The 18,200-nt window shown below is 46.0% G+C and overlaps 1 protein-coding gene across 1 annotated transcript in view; it reads left to right on the top strand.

Moving 5' to 3' along the window:
• Positions 1 to 7,225: 7,225 nt before the first annotated feature.
• Positions 7,226 to 18,200, top strand: part of LOC144598193 (atrial natriuretic peptide receptor 2-like) — a 36,676-nt gene continuing 25,701 nt past the window's right edge. Inside the window, exons 1-9 of the mRNA XM_078408083.1 lie at positions 7,226 to 7,255; positions 8,207 to 8,297; positions 10,144 to 10,276; positions 11,247 to 11,370; positions 12,568 to 12,672; positions 13,520 to 13,622; positions 15,834 to 15,979; positions 17,661 to 17,733; positions 17,822 to 17,966. Coding sequence (XP_078264209.1) covers positions 7,226 to 7,255; positions 8,207 to 8,297; positions 10,144 to 10,276; positions 11,247 to 11,370; positions 12,568 to 12,672; positions 13,520 to 13,622; positions 15,834 to 15,979; positions 17,661 to 17,733; positions 17,822 to 17,966 — 950 coding nt within the window. The remainder of the gene's footprint in view (positions 7,256 to 8,206; positions 8,298 to 10,143; positions 10,277 to 11,246; positions 11,371 to 12,567; positions 12,673 to 13,519; positions 13,623 to 15,833; positions 15,980 to 17,660; positions 17,734 to 17,821; positions 17,967 to 18,200) is intronic.

Genomic DNA, 18,200 nt, shown 5'->3' with positions numbered 1-18,200 from the left:
AGGGAAATCATCAAGAAATAGTTTTACAACCCCTGCATCTCGTCCTAACATTACTAATGCACCATCAGTTACAAGTGATATCACATTTCTTTTAGGTATTGTATTGAAAAACCACCTCTTTGTAAGCAACTTAGAAGCCCATCATATATAGATTTTGCATTTGCACCAAGTTTCATATATTCTAAGTCAAAATAGAATGATATAGGTTGGGAAGATTCACCAACTGCTGCTCTCAAGCAGACTACTAGAACAGTGTTCCCATTAGTAGTAGTAGATTCATCAATCATAATAGACATTTTAGATTGTTTTGAAATTATATTTTCCACCACTGTCTTTCGCATCTGTCTTTCGCATGTGGTGAGAAACGTCTGCACATGACTTACGAGAGTGTAGAACATAGCCTAAGTTGATGCCATTTCTTTCTTGCAGTTCAATATCAGAAGACATATCTGTGTAGGGCCTACCTTTGTGTTCAATATTATATACAGTTCTAAAAACTCGACCTGTTTTTGCTTCGTCCTTTTTCAGTGACATATACACTACATTTTCGATTGCTTTTTCTTCAGCTGTTTCAGGTTCCTATGAAATCTTTCCACTCTCACCTTAAACCCATGTCCTCAGGTTCTGCAGGTTCTGGTTTACACTGAAGATAGGCACAAAATGCTGGAGTAACTCAGCGGGTCAGGCAGCATCTCTGGAGAGAAGGAACGGGTGACGTTTTGGGTCGAGACCCTTCTTCAGACTGAGAGTCAGGGGAGATGGAGACATAGAGATATGCAAGAGTAAGGTGTGAAAACGAGAGATCAAAGAGGACGATGTTTTAAGGAAATGTAGAATGGTTCATTGTTAGCTGAGGGGAAGGTGGTAACGAGGAATGCAATCAGGATAATGTAATCAGCACAGTGAAGCTAGTCGGACAACTAGGATGGGGAGGAACAGAGAGAGAGAGGGAAAGCAAGGGTTATTTGAAGTTAGATCTCTCATTTTCACATCTTTACCCTTCCATATTTCTGTGTCTCCCTCTTCCCTGACCCTCAGTCTGAAGAAAGGTCTTGATCCAAACTGTCACCTATTCCTTCTCACCAGAGATGCTGCCTGTCCCACTGAGTTACTCCAGCATTTTGTGTCTAAACTCTGGTTTTTAATTCTCTTCCAGATGGCGGTCAGCTGGAGAATTCTCTCCATTATTTCAGGCCTCTTCCCTGACAATGAGCGGTGATTAATGATTGACCCAATTACGTGGGTCTGAGAGCACCAATTTGACCAGCCTTTCATCTGCGCACTAATTACAACGCTGGGACAAAGGGGAACAAATGATCATCTTCCGTGGGGAGGCAGGAAGATCACGGGGGACACAATGACAGCTGCAGGAAGCTGCAAGGAGTGGGATCAGAATAATCTGCCCCAAAACCTGGCAACAACAGGACAACAATCTCATAGAAACATAGAAACATAGAAAATAGGTGCAGGAGTAGGCCATTCGGCCCTTCGAGCCTGCACCGCCATTCAATATGATCATGGCTGATCATCCAACTCAGTATCCTGTACCTGCCTTCTCTCCATACCCCCTGATCCCTTTAGCCACAAGGGCCACATCTAACTCCCTCTTAAATATAGCCAATGAACTGGCCTCAACTGCCTTCTGTGGCAGAGAATTCCACAGATTCACCACTCTCTGTGTGAAAAAAAAGTTCTCATCTCGGTCCTAAAAGACTTCCCCCTTATCCTTAAACTGTGACCCCTTGTTCTGGACTCCTCTCCTGGGAGCACAGAAACCAACTTATATAGGGAGAATAGACACAAAGTGCTGGAGTAACTCAGCGGGTCAGGCAGCATCTTTGGAGAAAAGGAATAGGTGACGTTTCGGGTCTGAACCCTTCTTCACAGGTTCATAAGTGATAGCAGAATTAGGCCATTTGGCCCATCAAGTCTACTCCACCATTCAATCACGGCTGATCTATCTTTCCATCTCAACCCCATTCTCCTGCCTTCTCCCCATAACCCCTGACACCCGCAATAATCAAGATTCTATCTATCTCTGCCTAAAAAATATCCATTCATGGCCTCCACAGCCTTCTGTGACAATGAATTTACTGTACTGAGTGAGTGAGGTACAGTGAAAAGCTTTTGTTGTGTGCTAACCAGTTAGTGGAAAGACAATACATGATTACAATCAACATCCACAGCGTACAGATACAGGATAACGGGAATAATGTGAATAACGTTCAGTGCAAGATAAAGCCAGTGAAGACCGATCAAAGATAGTCCAAGGGTCTCCAATGAAGACTTTGGGTTCTGGGTCTGTGTTCGCTGGAGTTTAGAAGGATAAGGGGGAACCTCATCGAAACGTATTGAATAGTGAAAGACCTGGATAGAGTGGATGTGGAGAGGATGTTTCCACTAGTGGGAGAGTCTCGGACCAGCAGTTGTAGCCTCAGAATCAAAGGACGTTCCTTTAGAAAGGAGATGAGAAGAAATGTCTTTAGTCAGAGGGTGGTGAATCTGCGGAATTCATTGCCGTAGACGCTGTGGAGGTTAAGTCAATGGGTATTTGTAAAGCGGAAATTAACAGGTTCTTGATTAGTACGGGTGTCAGGGGTTATGGGGAGAAGGCAGGAGAATGGGGTTGAGAGGAAAAGATAGATCAGCCATGATTGAATGGTGGAGTAGACTTGATGGGCCGAATGGCCTTGTTCTGATCTTAGCACTTATGAACTTATAACATTGAACTATTGTGAATGGGTGATCAATCATCAGCGTGGACTCGGTGCCACTTTAAACTAAGTTAAACTAAAGATCTCTAAACAAAACTAAAGACCTTGGGGCCGGTGTGAGTCCCTGTCACATCTACCCCTCTGATGTGGTGAGAAAGCCGTTCTGCTACTTCTCTTGCTGAAAAGACAGTGCAACATTTTCCATGGCTTACTGTACTGAAGATAGCCCTCAGGCTGTTAATTGTATCCCCCAGGAGGAGGGATCATTTCAATTAAAGATGTTGCTACGTGCAATTAAACATAAACCATTCTTCCCTCCCCCCCCAATGAATTCACATCTGGACTGAGTGCCCCGGTTACTTTGAACGCAGAGTGTTTCTGTAATCAGGCTGCCTCTTATTACTAACTTCCTTCCTTCCTGATGTCCTGCCTTACTTACCTTATTACTTACTTACTGACTAACTGACTGACTTACTTACTGGAGATGTGGATGGCGGGGAACCTGAAGCTGTTGACCATCTCTACACCAGATCTGTTGATGAGGAGAAGACTGTGTTCACCCTCTCGTTTACCTTGGGTCAACAGTCAACCTTTTTTGTCTTGCTGACGTTAGGTTGATTGGCCTTTGTAAATTGTCTCGAGTGTGCAGGGATTGGATGGGGAAGTGGGATAACATAGAACTGGTGTGAAGGGGTGATGAGATGGTCGGAACGGACACGGTGGGACAAAGGGTTTGTTTCCATGCTGTATCTCTGAAGTCAACCTTATGGTCTATGTTACAGCTAGACGTACAGCTATGTTACAGCTAGTTACAGCAGGTGGTCACTGAGGCAGGTCACTTTACCTTTCTTGGGGACTGAACTGATTTCCTTGAAGCAGATAGGGTACCTGAACCCTAGGTTACCGAGACTAGAAACACAAAGAACTGCAGACGCTCGTTTACAAGAAAAGACACACAGTGCTGGAGTAACTGAGCCAGTCAGGTGGCATCGCTGGAGAACATGAATAGGTGACAGTTTGTGTTGGGACCCTTCTAAAGATAGTTGAAGTGAGAGCATAGAGTCATAGAGTAATACAGTGTGCGAACAGGCCCTTCGGCCCAACTTGCCCACACCGACGAACATGTCCCATCTACACCAGTTCCACCTGCCTGCATATCCCTCTAAACCTTCCTATCTATGTACCTGTCTAAATGTTTCTTAAACGAGAAGTTGGGGGAGATGTCAGTGAAGACAGCAGAAGGTGGAATTTAGCTTTCCTAGATTCAGGGACAGTTTCTTCCCAGCTGTTATCAGGCAATTGAACCATCCTACCACAACCAGAGAGCAGTGCTGAACTACTGTCTACATCTTGGAGACTCTTTAATTGGACTTTACTGGCTTAATCTTGGACTAAATCACGTTATTCCCTACATCATGTACCTGTACACCATGGATGGCTCAATTGTAATCATGTGTTGTCTTTCTGCTCACTGGTTAGTACGCAACAAAAGCTTTTCACTGTTCCTCGGTACATGTGACAACAAACTAAACTCAACTAAACCCAACCATATTCCTGGTGTTGAAGGGATGGTGACGGAGGTGGGGAATGCTAAAGTTAGCACAAACCTAGAGGAGGCAGAGAGTCTCACTGATTAGCTCATCAGAGGCATTTAAGCAGCCAAGTGGCTTCTATTCCGTGCCATCCTTTGACATCAGGGACCTGTAATCACTGTCACCAAGGGCAGAGATTAATCTCTCCCCCCCCCCCTCCCACCTGTCAGGGATTGAGAAAAAACATTTTCAAGTGTTGACGATGACCCACACAGCCTGATCACAGTAGCTGGAGGATCTGCATGGATGCTCTGAAAATGGGCAGGATGAAGCACACAGTCCTTTTCCAAATCTTTTCCCTCTTCCTCGTGGTGAGTAGCATCCTCCTTACACATCACTGCTAATCTGCTGGTGACCCTCGGACTATCCATGATCGGACTTTATTGGCTTTATCTTGCACTAAACGTTATTCCCTTATCCTGTATCAGTACACTGTGGACGGCTCGATTGTAATCATGTATTGTCTTTCCGCTGACTGGATAGCGCGCAACAACAGGGCGTCAGGGTGGCCCAGTGGTAGAGTTGCTGTCTTACATCGCTGACAGTGCCAGATTCCCAGGTTCGATCCCGACTACAGGCGCTGTCTGTACAGAGCTTGTACGTTCCCCTTGTGACTGCATGGGTTTTTCCCCGAGATCTCTGGTTTCCTCCCACACTCCAAAGACGTACAGGTTTGTAGATTAATTGGCTTGGTATACATATAAATTGTCCGTAGAGTGTGTAGGATAGTGTTAATATGCGGGGATCGCTGGTCGGTACGGACTCGGTGGGCCGAAGGGCCTGTTTCCATGCTGTATCTCTAACGTAAACTAAACAAAACTAAAAAAACTAAAGAAAAGCTATTCACTTTGCCTTGGTAGACGTGACAATAAACTGAACTGAACAATCACCGCTCGGACCAGCCGAGAGAAGTCCTGCTTGGATAGGTCTTATTTCCCAAATACCTGCTTGCAGCAAGAGTCTGGGAATATTGAATCGTTAATCAGCTGGACAGCGGAGGCATTGATGACACTAAACAGCAGCTCCGATTATGCACCTCGTCTCTCCTTTCACAAATGTCGAGTTAAATCGTTCCGTCATATGCGATGATCTTTTACTGTGTGGAAGTAAGTTAGATTAGGAAAGTTAGCCTGTAGGATGAAGATGCATGGAAATGTGGCGCGGCAGTAGAGCTACTGTGTTTCAGTGTCAGAGACCCGGGTTCGATCCTGACTAGGGGTGCTTGTCTGTACAGAGTTTGTACGTTCTCCCCGTGACCTGCGTGGGCTTTCTCCGAGACCTTTGGTTTCCTCCCACACTCCAAAGAGGTACAGGTTTGTAGGTTAATTGGCTTGGTATACATGTACATTTGTCCTTTGTGTGTGTCAGACAGCGTTAGCGTGCAGGAATCGCTGGTGGGTGTGGGCGCAGTGGGTCGAAGGGCCTGTTTCCACGCTCTATCTCTAAGGTAAACTAAATATGCAGAGGCTGGTTTCCAAAAAAGACACAAAGTGCTGGAGTAACTCAGCGGGTCAGGCAGCATCTCGAGAACATGGATATGTGACAGTTAGGGTCGTGATAATTGGAGATTGAAATAATTGGAGATTATGGATGATAGATAGTTCTCCAAAAAGGGTCGGGGAATCAAGAACCAGAGGACATAGGTTTAAGGAGACAGTGGCACGATTTCACAGTAACCTGAGGAACAACCTTCCCACTCTAAGGGCGGTAAGTGGATGGAACAAGCTGTCAGAGGAGGTAGTTGAGGCAGGTTCTATGATAGCATTTAAAAGATACTTGGACAATTACGTGGATAGGAAAGGTTTAGAGGGGTAAGGGCCAAGGTGGGACTAGACTTTGGTCGGCATAGACGAGTTGGACCGAAGAGACTGTTTTAGTGCTGTCTGACTTTACAACATATGAAATGAAATCAGAAAATGCTGGGAACACTCGGCCGGTCGGGCAGTATCTGTGGAAAGGAGAGCAGAGGTGAAGTTTTAAGTTGAAGACTCTTTGTCAAAACCAGAATGGGTCTTTGTTCTGAGATATTAACTGTATCCGGCGGTGTAATGGAGACAGCGATGCAGACATCTAGAGGGGGAGATTGTCAATAGAGGGAGACAGGGAGCTGGTCATTGTCTGTCTTTGCTGGGTTCTCAGTATTGATCGAACTTGGAGGCTGGCATGTCCACCATAATTTTGATCTCACGGGTATAAATTGCACAGTTGATCATTCCTCAATGCTGACAGGCCTTGATTTAACTCAATTAACATATAGTTCACTTTAGTTTACTTTAGTTTCTTGTCACGTGTACGGAGGTTCATCCAGATGTTTCCAATAAAGATAAGAGTTGACTGCTGATGTAGTTGAGTTACTTAGGGGATGGGATCTAGTGATTAATGAGAATGACTTTCCCGGGGGGAGATTCAGAAACGAGGGAATCTTAAAATCAGCAAAGGACACAGAGTGCCGGAGTAACTCAGCGGGTCAGGCAGCATCGCTGGAGAGCATGGATAGGTGACATTTTGGGACCCTTCTTCAGACTGAAGTTCGAAATGTCTGCTTGTCTGAAGAAGGGTCTCGACCTGAAACGCCACCTATCAATGTTCTCCAGAGATGCTGCCTGACCCACTGAGTTAGTTTAGTTTTAGAGATACAGCGCTGAAACAGGCCCTTCGGCCCACTGAGTCGATGCCGACCAACGATCCCCGCTAGCTCTATCCTGCACACAGTTACGCCAGCACTTTGTGTCCTTTTGCGTATTAACCAACATCTGCAGTTCTTCGTTTCTACATCTTAATATTAGAGGCAGGTTGTTTGGGGAAGTGTCAGGAAGCCTTGGTTCACATAGAGAGCATTGGGAATCTGTAGTCCCCTTGACCAAAATGCTTTTGGGGATGGGGTCCATTGGCAATCTCATGCTGTGATTTACATACATAATGGTTTCAGAACTCAACTGGGCAGATGAGGTAAATTGAGAAACAAGTGAATTGAAGAGTGGAACTGCCCCAAGAGGCTGAACATAGAAGAGTACAGCACAGGAACAGGCCATTCAGCCCACGGTCTCCACTGAATATGATGACACGTTAACCTAACTTTATCTGCCTGCACGTGATACATATCCCTACATTCCCCGCATATCATTGTGCCCATCCAAAAGTCTCATTATCAGCTTCCACCACCACCCCCAGCAGCATGTCCCCGGCACCCACCGCCCTCTGTGTAAAATAACTTGCCCGCACATCTCTGTTGAACTTTTCCCCTCTTACCTTAAACCTATGCACTCTAGCCTTTGACATTTCCATATTGAGAAATAGGTTCTGATTGTCTACCCTCTCTAAGCTTCTGCTAAATTTATTAATTTTGCCAGGTCTCTACTCAAGCTCTGGCATTCTGGAGAAGACAATCCAAATTTGTCCAACCTCTCCATATAGCTAGTAACTCAGTGGGACATGCAGCATCTCTGGAGAGTAATTTTTCGGGTCGAGACCCTTCTTCAGACTGAGAGTCGGGGGGAGAGGGAAACCAGAGATGTAGAGATGTGAAAGCAGACGATGATCAAGGGAAAATAGAATGCTTCATTGTTAGCTGAGGGGAAGATGACAACGAGGCATACAATCAGTAAAATGAATCAGGAGGACAGTGAAACTAGTGGGAGAACTAGGGTGGGGGAGGGACGGAGAGAGCGGGAAAGTATGGGTTATTAGAAGTTAGAAAAAACAATGTTCATACCGCTGGGATGCAAGCTGACCAAGCAACATGTTAGGTGCTGTTCCTCCAATTTGTGTGTGACCTCAGTCTGACAGTGGAGGAGGCCCAGGACTGAAAGCATCCCAACACGTATGACCGAAAGCATTCTACATGTATGTTGTTGTGTGTCTGGCTGGACTGATGGGTCTGTCTGTAATCTCCCTCCCAAGGTTGTACACGGCTGGCATGACCTGGACAACAGTGAATATGACTGCTGGCCTGCGAAGAATCCTAATGAGCAGAACATGATTGACTGTGGTGGTAAGGCCTGTACGCGAGAAGGTTTATTGTTGTAGCGCGGTAGTGGGTGGCACGGTGGTGCAGCGGGTAGTGCCGCTGCCTCACAGCGCCATGCACACAGGTTCGATCCTGACCTCAGATGCTATCGGTGTGTGGAGTTTGCACCTTTTCCCTGTGACCGCATGGGTTTCCCCCGGGTGCTCCGGTTTGCTCCCACATCCCAAAGACGAGTGGGTTTGTGGATTAATTGGCCCTCTGTAAATTGCCTCTAGTGCATGGGGGATGGGTGAGATATTCAGATATCATAGAACTATCATGTATCTACACACTGTGAATGGCTCGATCAGGGCGGCACGGTAGCGCAGCGGTAGAGTTGCTGCTTTACAGCGAATGCAGCGCCGGAGACTCAGGTTCGATCCTGACTACGGGTGCTGCACTGTAAGGAGTTTGTACGTTCTCCCCGTGACTTGCCTGGGTTTTCTCCGAGATCTTCGGTTTCCTCCCACACTCCAAAGACGTACAGGTATGTAGGTTAATTGACTGGGTAAATGTAAAAAATTGTCCCTAGTGGGTGTAGGATAGTGTTAATGTGCGGGGATCGCTGGGCGGCGCGGATTTGGTGGGCCGAAAAGGCCTGTTTCCGCGCTGTATATATATGATATGATGATATGATAATCATGTGTTGTCTTTCCGCTGACTGGTTAGTACGCAACAAAAGCTTTTCACTGTACCTCGGTGACAATAATCTAAACTGAACTGAACTGAACTAATGTGAATAGGTGGTCCATGATCAATGTAGACTTGGTGGGTCAAAGGGCTTGTTTCCATTCTGTATCTGTACACTAAACTAAACTAAACTAAACTAAACTAAACTAAACTAAACTAAACTGAACTGAACTGAACTAAACATGTACTGGGATACAGTGGAAAGCTTAGTTTTGCTTGCAACATAGAACATAGAACAGTATAGCACAAGAACAGGCCCTTTGGCCCATAATGTCTATATTCACCATAATGCCAAGACCAACTTAACTGCCTGAACATAATCAATATCCCTCAATTCCAAAATATTCCAGAAACCAAAAGTTTCTGATACGCCCCCATCTTATTTACTTCCACAGATTCACCACTCTGTGTGAAAAAAAACGTTCTCATCTCGGTCCTAAAAGACTTCCCCCTTACCCTTAAACTGTGACCCCTTGTTCTGGACTTCCCCAACATCGGGAACAATCTTCCTGCATCTTGCCTGTCCAACCCCTTAAGAATTTTGTAAGTTTCTATAAGATCCCCCCTCAATCTTCTAAATTCCAGCGAGTACAAGCCGAGTCTATCCAGTCTTTCTTCATATGAAAGTCCTGCCATCCCAGGAATCAATCTGGTGAACCTTCTCTGTACTCCCTCTATGGCGAGAATGTCATATTTAGAATGTCAAGAATGTCAAACGTTATTCACGTTATTCCCTTTATCCTGTATCTGTTCACTGTGGACCGCTTGACTGTAATCATGTATTGTCCTTCCGCTGACTGGTTAGCACGCAACAAATGCTTTTCACTGTACCTTGGTACATGTGACAATAAACGAAACTGAACTGAAACTGATTGTAATAGAACTGCATGCAATGCACATGATTGAATGATTGATCAGCCATGATCAAATGGTGGAGTAGACTCGATGTGCCAAATGGCCTAATTCTGCTAATTCCTGGACTTATGAATACTTGAAATGCCAATCAGATTAAAGAATACTATACATAAAGACAATCAAGTCAAAGGTACGATAGAGGAAAATGATGTGCAGAATATAGTTCTCTGCGTTGTAGAAGATTTAGCTGCTAATCTCACTGTGATTTCTGTCCATTTTCTTCCAGGATTGGAGATGAGTTGGGTAGTTAGACCTCCGGACAAAGTGCGGAGTGGAGAGGAGTTTAACGTCACCTACACGATCAGAGCATCCGATGCCTTCTATCAAATGGCTGTGACAAACGGTATCCTGATGCACAGGTGAGGAAGAAGCTAGAACATAGAACATAAGAATATGCAGCGGAACAGTGGTGCAGCGGGTAGAGCTGCTGCCTCACAACGCCAGAGACCCACAGTGCCCGGTTTGATCCTGTCCTCGGCTGCTGTCTGTGTGTGGAGTTTGCACGTTCTCCCCGTGACCGCATGGGTTTCCTCCGGGTGCTCCGGTTTCCTCCCACAATTCTGAGAAGCACGGGTTTGCAGGTCGATTGGCCTCTGTAAATCTGTGGGTAGAGCTGCTGTCTGACAGCGCCAGAGACCTGGGGTTCGACCCTGACCTCAGGTGCTGTCTGTGGAGTTTGCACGTTCTCTCTGTGACCATGTGGGTTTCCTCCGGGTGCTCCGGTCTCCTCCCAAATCCCAAAGGTATGCGGGTTTGTAGGTTAATTGGACCTTTGTAAATTGCCCCTAGTGAGCAGGGAGTGGATGAGAAAGTGGGATAACATAGAACTAGAGTGTGAAGGGGTGATCGATGGTCGGCACGGTCTAGGGGAGACAAAGAGTTTGTTTCCATGCTGTATTTCTAAAGTAAACTTCACTATGGTCAATGTTAGAGCTACAGGGCGGTGGTCACTGAGACAGGTCACTTTACGTTTCTTGGGGACAAGAGTGACAGAGGTTTTGAAACCAGACGGGGCACGGCAAACTTGAAACACAAGGAACTGCAGATGTTAGATAACAGAAAAAGACACAAAGTGCTGGAGTAACTCAGCAGGTCAGGCAACATCTCTGGAGAACGTTTTGTGCCGGGACCCTTCTAAAAGACAGTAGAAGTGAGATCATGGAGCCATACAGTGTGGGAACAGGCCCAGCTCGAGAGTGGATGAGAAAGTGGGATAACATAGTACTAGTGTGAACAAGTGATCAATGCTTGGTGGACAGAAGGGCCTGATTCCATGCTGTATCTTTCAAGACAATTGAAAAATGCCTGTTTTTTTTTGTTTTGATGCAGTAACGCCAGTGAGGCCAAACGGTTCTGTGAAGAAAACGAGTGCCCATCTGAGTGGAAACACGCAACGGAAAGCAACTGCTGCATTTACCACGCCAACGTCCACTCCTGTCCCATGGCATTCATGGTGGGCGGCTCTTTATACACTCTCACCATTATTCACTGGACATCCGTACCCTCCTTCTGTCTCCGTGACCCCCTCCAGCCCTACGCCCCTCCAACACTAAGATAGAAAGTGTGCACACAAACTAACCTCCCTTCCATTGACTCCATCTACACCTCACGCTGCCTCGGCAAGGCCCAGCAGCATCATCAAGGACCAGTCTCGCCCCGGTCACTCCCTCCTCTCCCCTCAATAGGTACACCAAAACGCACACCTCCAGATTCAGGAACAGTTTCTTCACAGCTGTTATCAGGCAACTGAACAATCCTATCATCAACTGGAGAGCAGTCCTGAACTACCATCTACCTTAATGGAGACCCTCGGATTATCTTTGATCGGGATTCTGCTGGCTTTACCTTGCACTAAACGCCATTTACGTTATTCCCTTGATCATGTATCTGTACACTGTGGATGGCTCTATTGTAACCATGTATAGTCTTACCACTGTCTAGTTAGCACACAACAAACGTTTTTCTCTGTACCTCGGTATACATGACAAGAAACTAGACTCAATCAACTCAACTCAGAAGATTTACAAGGATACAGAAGCTTGAGGGCTTGAGCTACAGGGAAAGGTTGGGCAGGCTAGGACTTTATTCCTTGGAGCTTAGGGGGCTGAGAGGTGATCTCAAGAAGGTGTATAAAATCATGAGGGAAATAGATAGAGTGAATGCACAGTCTTTTACCCAGGGCAATCAAGAACCAGAGGGCATTGGTTTAAGTTGAGAAGGGAAAGATTTAATAGGAACCTGAGGGGCAACGTTTTCACAGTGAGTGGTGGGTATCTAGACCGAGCTGCCAAAGGAGGCAGTTGAGGCAGGTAATGTTGAAAATATATTAAAGGTTTGAAAGGTTTAGTGGGATTTGGACCACATGCAGGCAAGTGGGACTAATGTAGATGGGGCATCTTGGGCAGCATGGGAAAGTTGGGCTGAAGGGCCTGTTTCCAAGCTGAGTGACTCCGTGAGATCCCTGCCTTTGTCCATTACCAGCCTCTGTCTCCATCCCTTCATCACTGGCAACAATCTTCTGTTCCTGACCACTCCATTATCTTCTAGCATTGCCACCTGACCCTGACCGTGTGACCCAGAGCTGTCGATGTAGCCCAGTCCATCGCACAGACTGGACCTCAGCTGCAATCTCTTGTGTTCTCTATTTCAGAAAAAGGGTGGAATCTGTGGCCCCTGGGTTCCAGACGATGGGGAAATAATGACCCACACTGTGTCGCAAGCTGGGAAGATATCCAAACAGAACTGGACAACCAAGGTACAATCTCAGGACCACTTGGGTTGTTAATTTGACTAGTTGGTAGTTGCCTTGCCAACAGTCTGTCTGGTCCTTTTCTCCTTTGTTGTTTTTTAGTATGTGTTAAATGTATGTTTTAATGCTCTTTAGCTTAGCTTTATATGGGTGGGGGGGATTGGGGGAAACTTTTTAAAATCTCTAACCTCAACGGAGATGCGATTTTTTTCCGTATTGTATCTCCGTCCGCACTGTGGCCCAACATTGAGGAGCTGGCGGCCTCTTGCTGGGGATTGACTTTGGGAGCTCCAACTGCGGGATCCTGCAGGATTTAACATCATGGAGCTGGCGGTCCCTGTCAGGGATCGATCTCGGGAGTTCCAACCGTGGGAGCCTGCGGTCTTTAACATCGTGGAGCTCGCGGTCCCTTGGTTAGGGAGCGACTTCGGGAGCTCCAGGCCACAGGAGCTTCGACCGTCCCGATTGTGGGGGCTTCGACCGCCCCAATGTGGGGGCTTTGAGCGCCGGCTGTGGGAGCTTCGATCGACCCGACTGCGGATGGTTCGACTGCCCCGACCACGGGAGAATAAAGAGTGAAGAAGATTAGACTTTATTGCCTTCCATCACAGTGAGGAATGTGGGAAATACGCTGTGGTGAATGTTTATGTTAACTTTTATGTGGTTGTGAGCCTTGTTGCTTTTTTTAGTACGGCTGTATGGTAAATCGAGTATCACTGTACCTTAATTGGTACATGTGACAATAAAAGACACTTTTAACCCTTTGATCCACATTGTGTGGCTTTACTAAGAGTGTAGACTGAGCAGATGCTTGATGCCACCTTCTATGGAGTCAACTCCTCTCTGCTTCCAGGTCGTGCTGGCCCAGATTGGGGTGACTTCAATGATTGCACACATCAAATTGGGACGAATGCATGCAGCCTTGGAGTCAAAGACAAACGTACAGAGTGCGCAAGGTAACAAGCTCTTTGCTATTACTGATCGAAACGTCTAAGATTATTAAGGGGCTGGACACGTTAGAGGCAGGAAACATGTTCCCAATGTTGGGGGAGTCCAGAACAAGGGGCCACAGTTTAAGAATAAGGGGTAGGCCATTTAGAACGGAGATGAGGAAAGACTTTTTCAGTCAGAGAGTTGTGAATCTGTGGAATTCTCTGCCTCAGAAGGCAGTGGAGGCCAATTCTCTGAATGCATTCAAGAGAGAGCTAGATAGGGCTCTTAAGGATAGCGGAGTCAGGGGGTATGGGGAGAAGGCAAGAATGGGGTACTGATTGAGAATGATCGGCCATGATCACATTGAATGGCGGTGCTGGCTCGAAGGGCCGAATGGCCTCCTCCTGCACCTATTGTCGATTGTCTATTGGGGGCATTCCTGGGCTGTTTCCCACTTGGAAGAGGAAATTTCATCTTAGCTACATCAAATATGCAGACACACCCGCACATGCACATACATACACGCACACGAACACGCACCCGCACGCACACACGCACGCACACATGCGCATGCACACACACACAAAAACACACACACACGCACTCATGCACACACACACGCACAAAACACACACACACACACACTCATGCACACACACACGCACAAAAACACACATACATTTCCACTAGTGGGAGAGCCAGAGGGCTCAGTCTAAGAATGAAAGGACATACCTTTAAAATGAAGATGAGGAGGACTTTCTTTAGTCAGAGGGTGGTGAATCTGTGGAATTCATTGCCGCAGATGGTGGAGGCCAAGTCATTGGGTATTTTAAAAAGTGAGATTGATAGATTCTTGATTAGTAAGGGCATCAAAGGTTACAAGGAGAAGACAGGAGATTGGGGTTGAGAGGGAAAACTATCATCATTGTGCTAAACCACCTCTGCACCTCCTTCAAGCCTTCACATCCTCCCTGTAATGGGGCGGCCAGAACTGTAAGCAATATTCCAAATATTGATAGAACTAAAGTTTTATAGAGCTGCACCATGACTTCATTGACATCATTGGTGACCCTCGGATTATCTTTGATCAGACTTTACTGGCTTGACCTTGCATTAAACGGTATTCCCTTCTCATGTGTCTATACATAGAAAACAATGAAAATAGGTGCAGGATAGGCCATTTGGCCCTTTGAGCCAGCACTGCCATTCAATATTATCATAGCTAATCATCCAAAATCAGTACCATGTTCCTGCTTTCTCCCCATATCCCTTGATTCTGTTAGCCCTAAGAGCTGCATCTAAATGGCCTGTCCCACTTAGGCGATGTTAAGGTGACTGCCAGTGACTAGGCTGTCGCTGAACGTTTGCCGGGGTGTCGTGGGCATGATTGTGAGGAGTCTTCAATGAATCGTAGCGGATCTGGGCGTGTCGTGGAAATATTATCCAGATAGAAATTTCTCGGCGACAGCTTGTCGCTAGGTAACGTAGCTTATTGTGGGCGCTGTCGCGCGCTGTCCCCAGGTTTGCTAGGTTGTCGCAGATGCATTTGGAAACACGTAATATTAAATTAACAAAAGGCATTTGAAGATACCAGAAGATAGTTTTGTTTAACCAATGTACTTACCGTCAGGACATTTGACAGGTAGATTGGAGGCGACAGTTTGACAGTCAGGTAAGCGTGGGAATTTCGCGATGTTTCCGAAGACGGTGTAATCTCTTAGCCAGGTGCTAGTTTCACAAAAAAAGTTACTTGTATCGACCTGACTCGGCATTGTCGTGGTCATTGTCGTAGGGTAAAAGAAAAATTTGGCCATCTGCTATGACTTAAAAATCGCGTAACTGTGACAGGCCCTTAACTCTCTCTTGAATACATCCAGTGAATTGGCCTCCACTGTCTTCTGTGGCAGATAATCACACAAAAATATTTTTCCTCATCTCAGTTCTAAATGGCCTACCCCTTATTCTTAAACTGTGACCCTTGGTTCCGGACTCCCTCAACATCGGGAACATTCTTCCTGCATCTAGCCTGACGATACACTGTAAATGGCTTGAATGTAATCATGTATTGTCTTTCCGCTGACAGGTTAGCACGCAACAAAAGCTTTCCACTGTACCTCGGTACACGTGACAGTAAACTATACTGAACGGAGCTTCTTGTTGGTGTTGGTGAAGGGGGAATGGGTCTCCGTGGGGCAGATTGTAACCTGTGTTCTCTATCTCCCGTTTGGCCCTAGTGTGTGATGATGGAGTATGTGACGTGGATGAGCGTTGTGACACCTGCCCGGCTGACTGTGGAGCTTGCCCCATGAGCATCGGCATCAAAGCTGCCATCGGTGTCCCAATTGCCCTCTTTTGCACCGGGTTCATCCTCATGGTGGTGGTAGGTGGACTCCATCCCCCGACCAACTCTTCAGTCAATCACTCACTCGTTGATGAGATCGTTGACCTCTTGTGCAAGAAGGAACCGCAGGTGCTGGTTTACACCGAAGATGGACACAAAATGCTGGAGTAACTCAGCGGGAAAGGCGGCATCTCTGGAGAGAAGGAAAGGGCGATGATTTCGAGTCGAGACTCTTCTTCAGACTGAGAGTCAGGGAAGAGGGAGACACAGGGATAAAGATGAATAAGGAGTGAAAACGAGACATCAAAGGGGATTCAAGGAAAATGTAGAATAGATCATAGTTAGCTGGGAGAAGGTGACAACGAAGCAAACAGAGATAAAATGTAAACGAGGACAGTCAGTCTGGTCGGAGAACTAGGAAGGGGAAGGGATGGAGGGAGAGGGAAAGCAAGGGTTACTTGAATTTGGAGAAGTTGACTTCTTTTTTGTTATCTTTATGTTAAATTTTCAATTGAGTGACGAGTTTATAAATCTGAAGATCGGCACAAAATGCTGGAGTAACTCAGTGGGTCAGGCAGCATCTCTGGAGAAAATAAACAGGTAATGTCCTCAGTCTGATGAAGGGCTTTGGCTCAAAATGTCACCTATTCCTTTTCTCCAGAGAAGCTGCCTGATCCTCCGAGTTACTCTAGTGTTTTGTGACTGTTTTCAGTTTAAATCAAAATCTGTGGTTCTTTCCTACACAAGTTTACAAACCGATTGTGTTGTTGCAAGTAAGAATTTAATTGTTCAGTTTTGGTACTTATGACAATAAAATACTCTTGATTTGACTTGAGCTGCCAGAGGCAGTCACAGAGTTATAGAATCATAGTCATACAACACAAAAACAGACCCTTCGGCCCATCTCATTCATGCCGACCAAGATATTCCATCTAAATTAATCCCATCTGCCCACATATGGTCCATATTTCACTAAACCTTTCCTATCCATGTACCTGCCCAAATGTATTTTCAATGCTGTTATACAACCTGCCTCAACTACCTCATCTGGCACCTCGTTCCATACAGCCACCATTCTTTGTGTCAAAAAGTTACCCCTCATGTTCTTGCTAAATCCTATGTCCTATGGTCCTCAATTCCCCTACTCTGGGCAAGAGACACTGTGCGTCTATCCGATCTATTCCTCTCATGATTTTATACACCTCTATAAGATCGCCCCTCATTCTCCTGCGCTCCAAGGAATAGCGTCCTAGCCTACTCAACCTCTCCCTATAGCTCAGACCCTCGAGACTTGGAAACATCCTTGTACATCTTTCCGCCACATGGTGCCCAGAACTGAACACAATATTCTAAATACGGCCTCACCAGTCTTATATAGCGGCAATATGACCTCCCAGCTTCTATACTTAATACCCTGACTGATGAAGGCCAATGTGCCAAAAGCCTTTTTTACCACCCTATCTACCTGTGATGCCACCTTCAAGAAACTATGTACCTACACTCCTAGAATCCTCTGCTCTACTCTGCTCCACAGAGCCCCTACCATTCACTGTGTAGGTCCTGCCCATGTTAGACATCCAAAAATGCAACACCTCCAAAATTCTGCTTCCATGTCCGATGATCTTATGGTCTGATGAACTGCACAGTTCCAACAAATGTACCTCAATGTGTCCCTTGGCGTTTATCCCTTTACCCTGTTCTTCTCAATTCTTGCTTTCAGTGGCTGCAGTACCAGAAACAAAAGATGCTGTGGGATGAGAGCTGGATCATCAACCTGAAGGAGATCAGCATAGGTAACACAGCCCGCTCGCAATGCCTCGCAAACATTCTCCACTGGTGTTCCCCCTTTTCTCGCCTCATGTCCTGGCTGTCGCATTTCAGGCAGCAAGTTCCCTCTGGGAATCGGCAGTGCCGTGACCATCCAACAAGCCAACGGCACCTCCGTCCCAACCAACCACGATGACTCGGCCAGTGCATACATTGAGAGCACAGACCACAAGCCGGGCTTCATACAGAGTGGAATCTAGTAAGTCCAGCTTCTGGTTTTAATGCAAGGTGCACATTTTATTGAACTTATAACACATCAGTGCACAATAGATAACATAAGAAACCAAAACAAAGTTATCTATTGTGTACAGATGTGTTATGTTGTTATCTATTGTGTACAGATATGTTATGTTGTTTTGCTGCCTCAAGTAAGAATTTCATTGATCCGTTTTGATACCTATGGCAATTAAACACTCTTGACTTGACTCTTGAC

Source organism: Rhinoraja longicauda, chromosome 11, assembly GCF_053455715.1.
Source record: "Rhinoraja longicauda isolate Sanriku21f chromosome 11, sRhiLon1.1, whole genome shotgun sequence".
NCBI lineage: Eukaryota > Metazoa > Chordata > Chondrichthyes > Rajiformes > Arhynchobatidae > Rhinoraja > Rhinoraja longicauda.
Note: the sequence above shows the minus strand (reverse complement) of the source record. Positions and strands in the feature narration are given on the sequence as shown.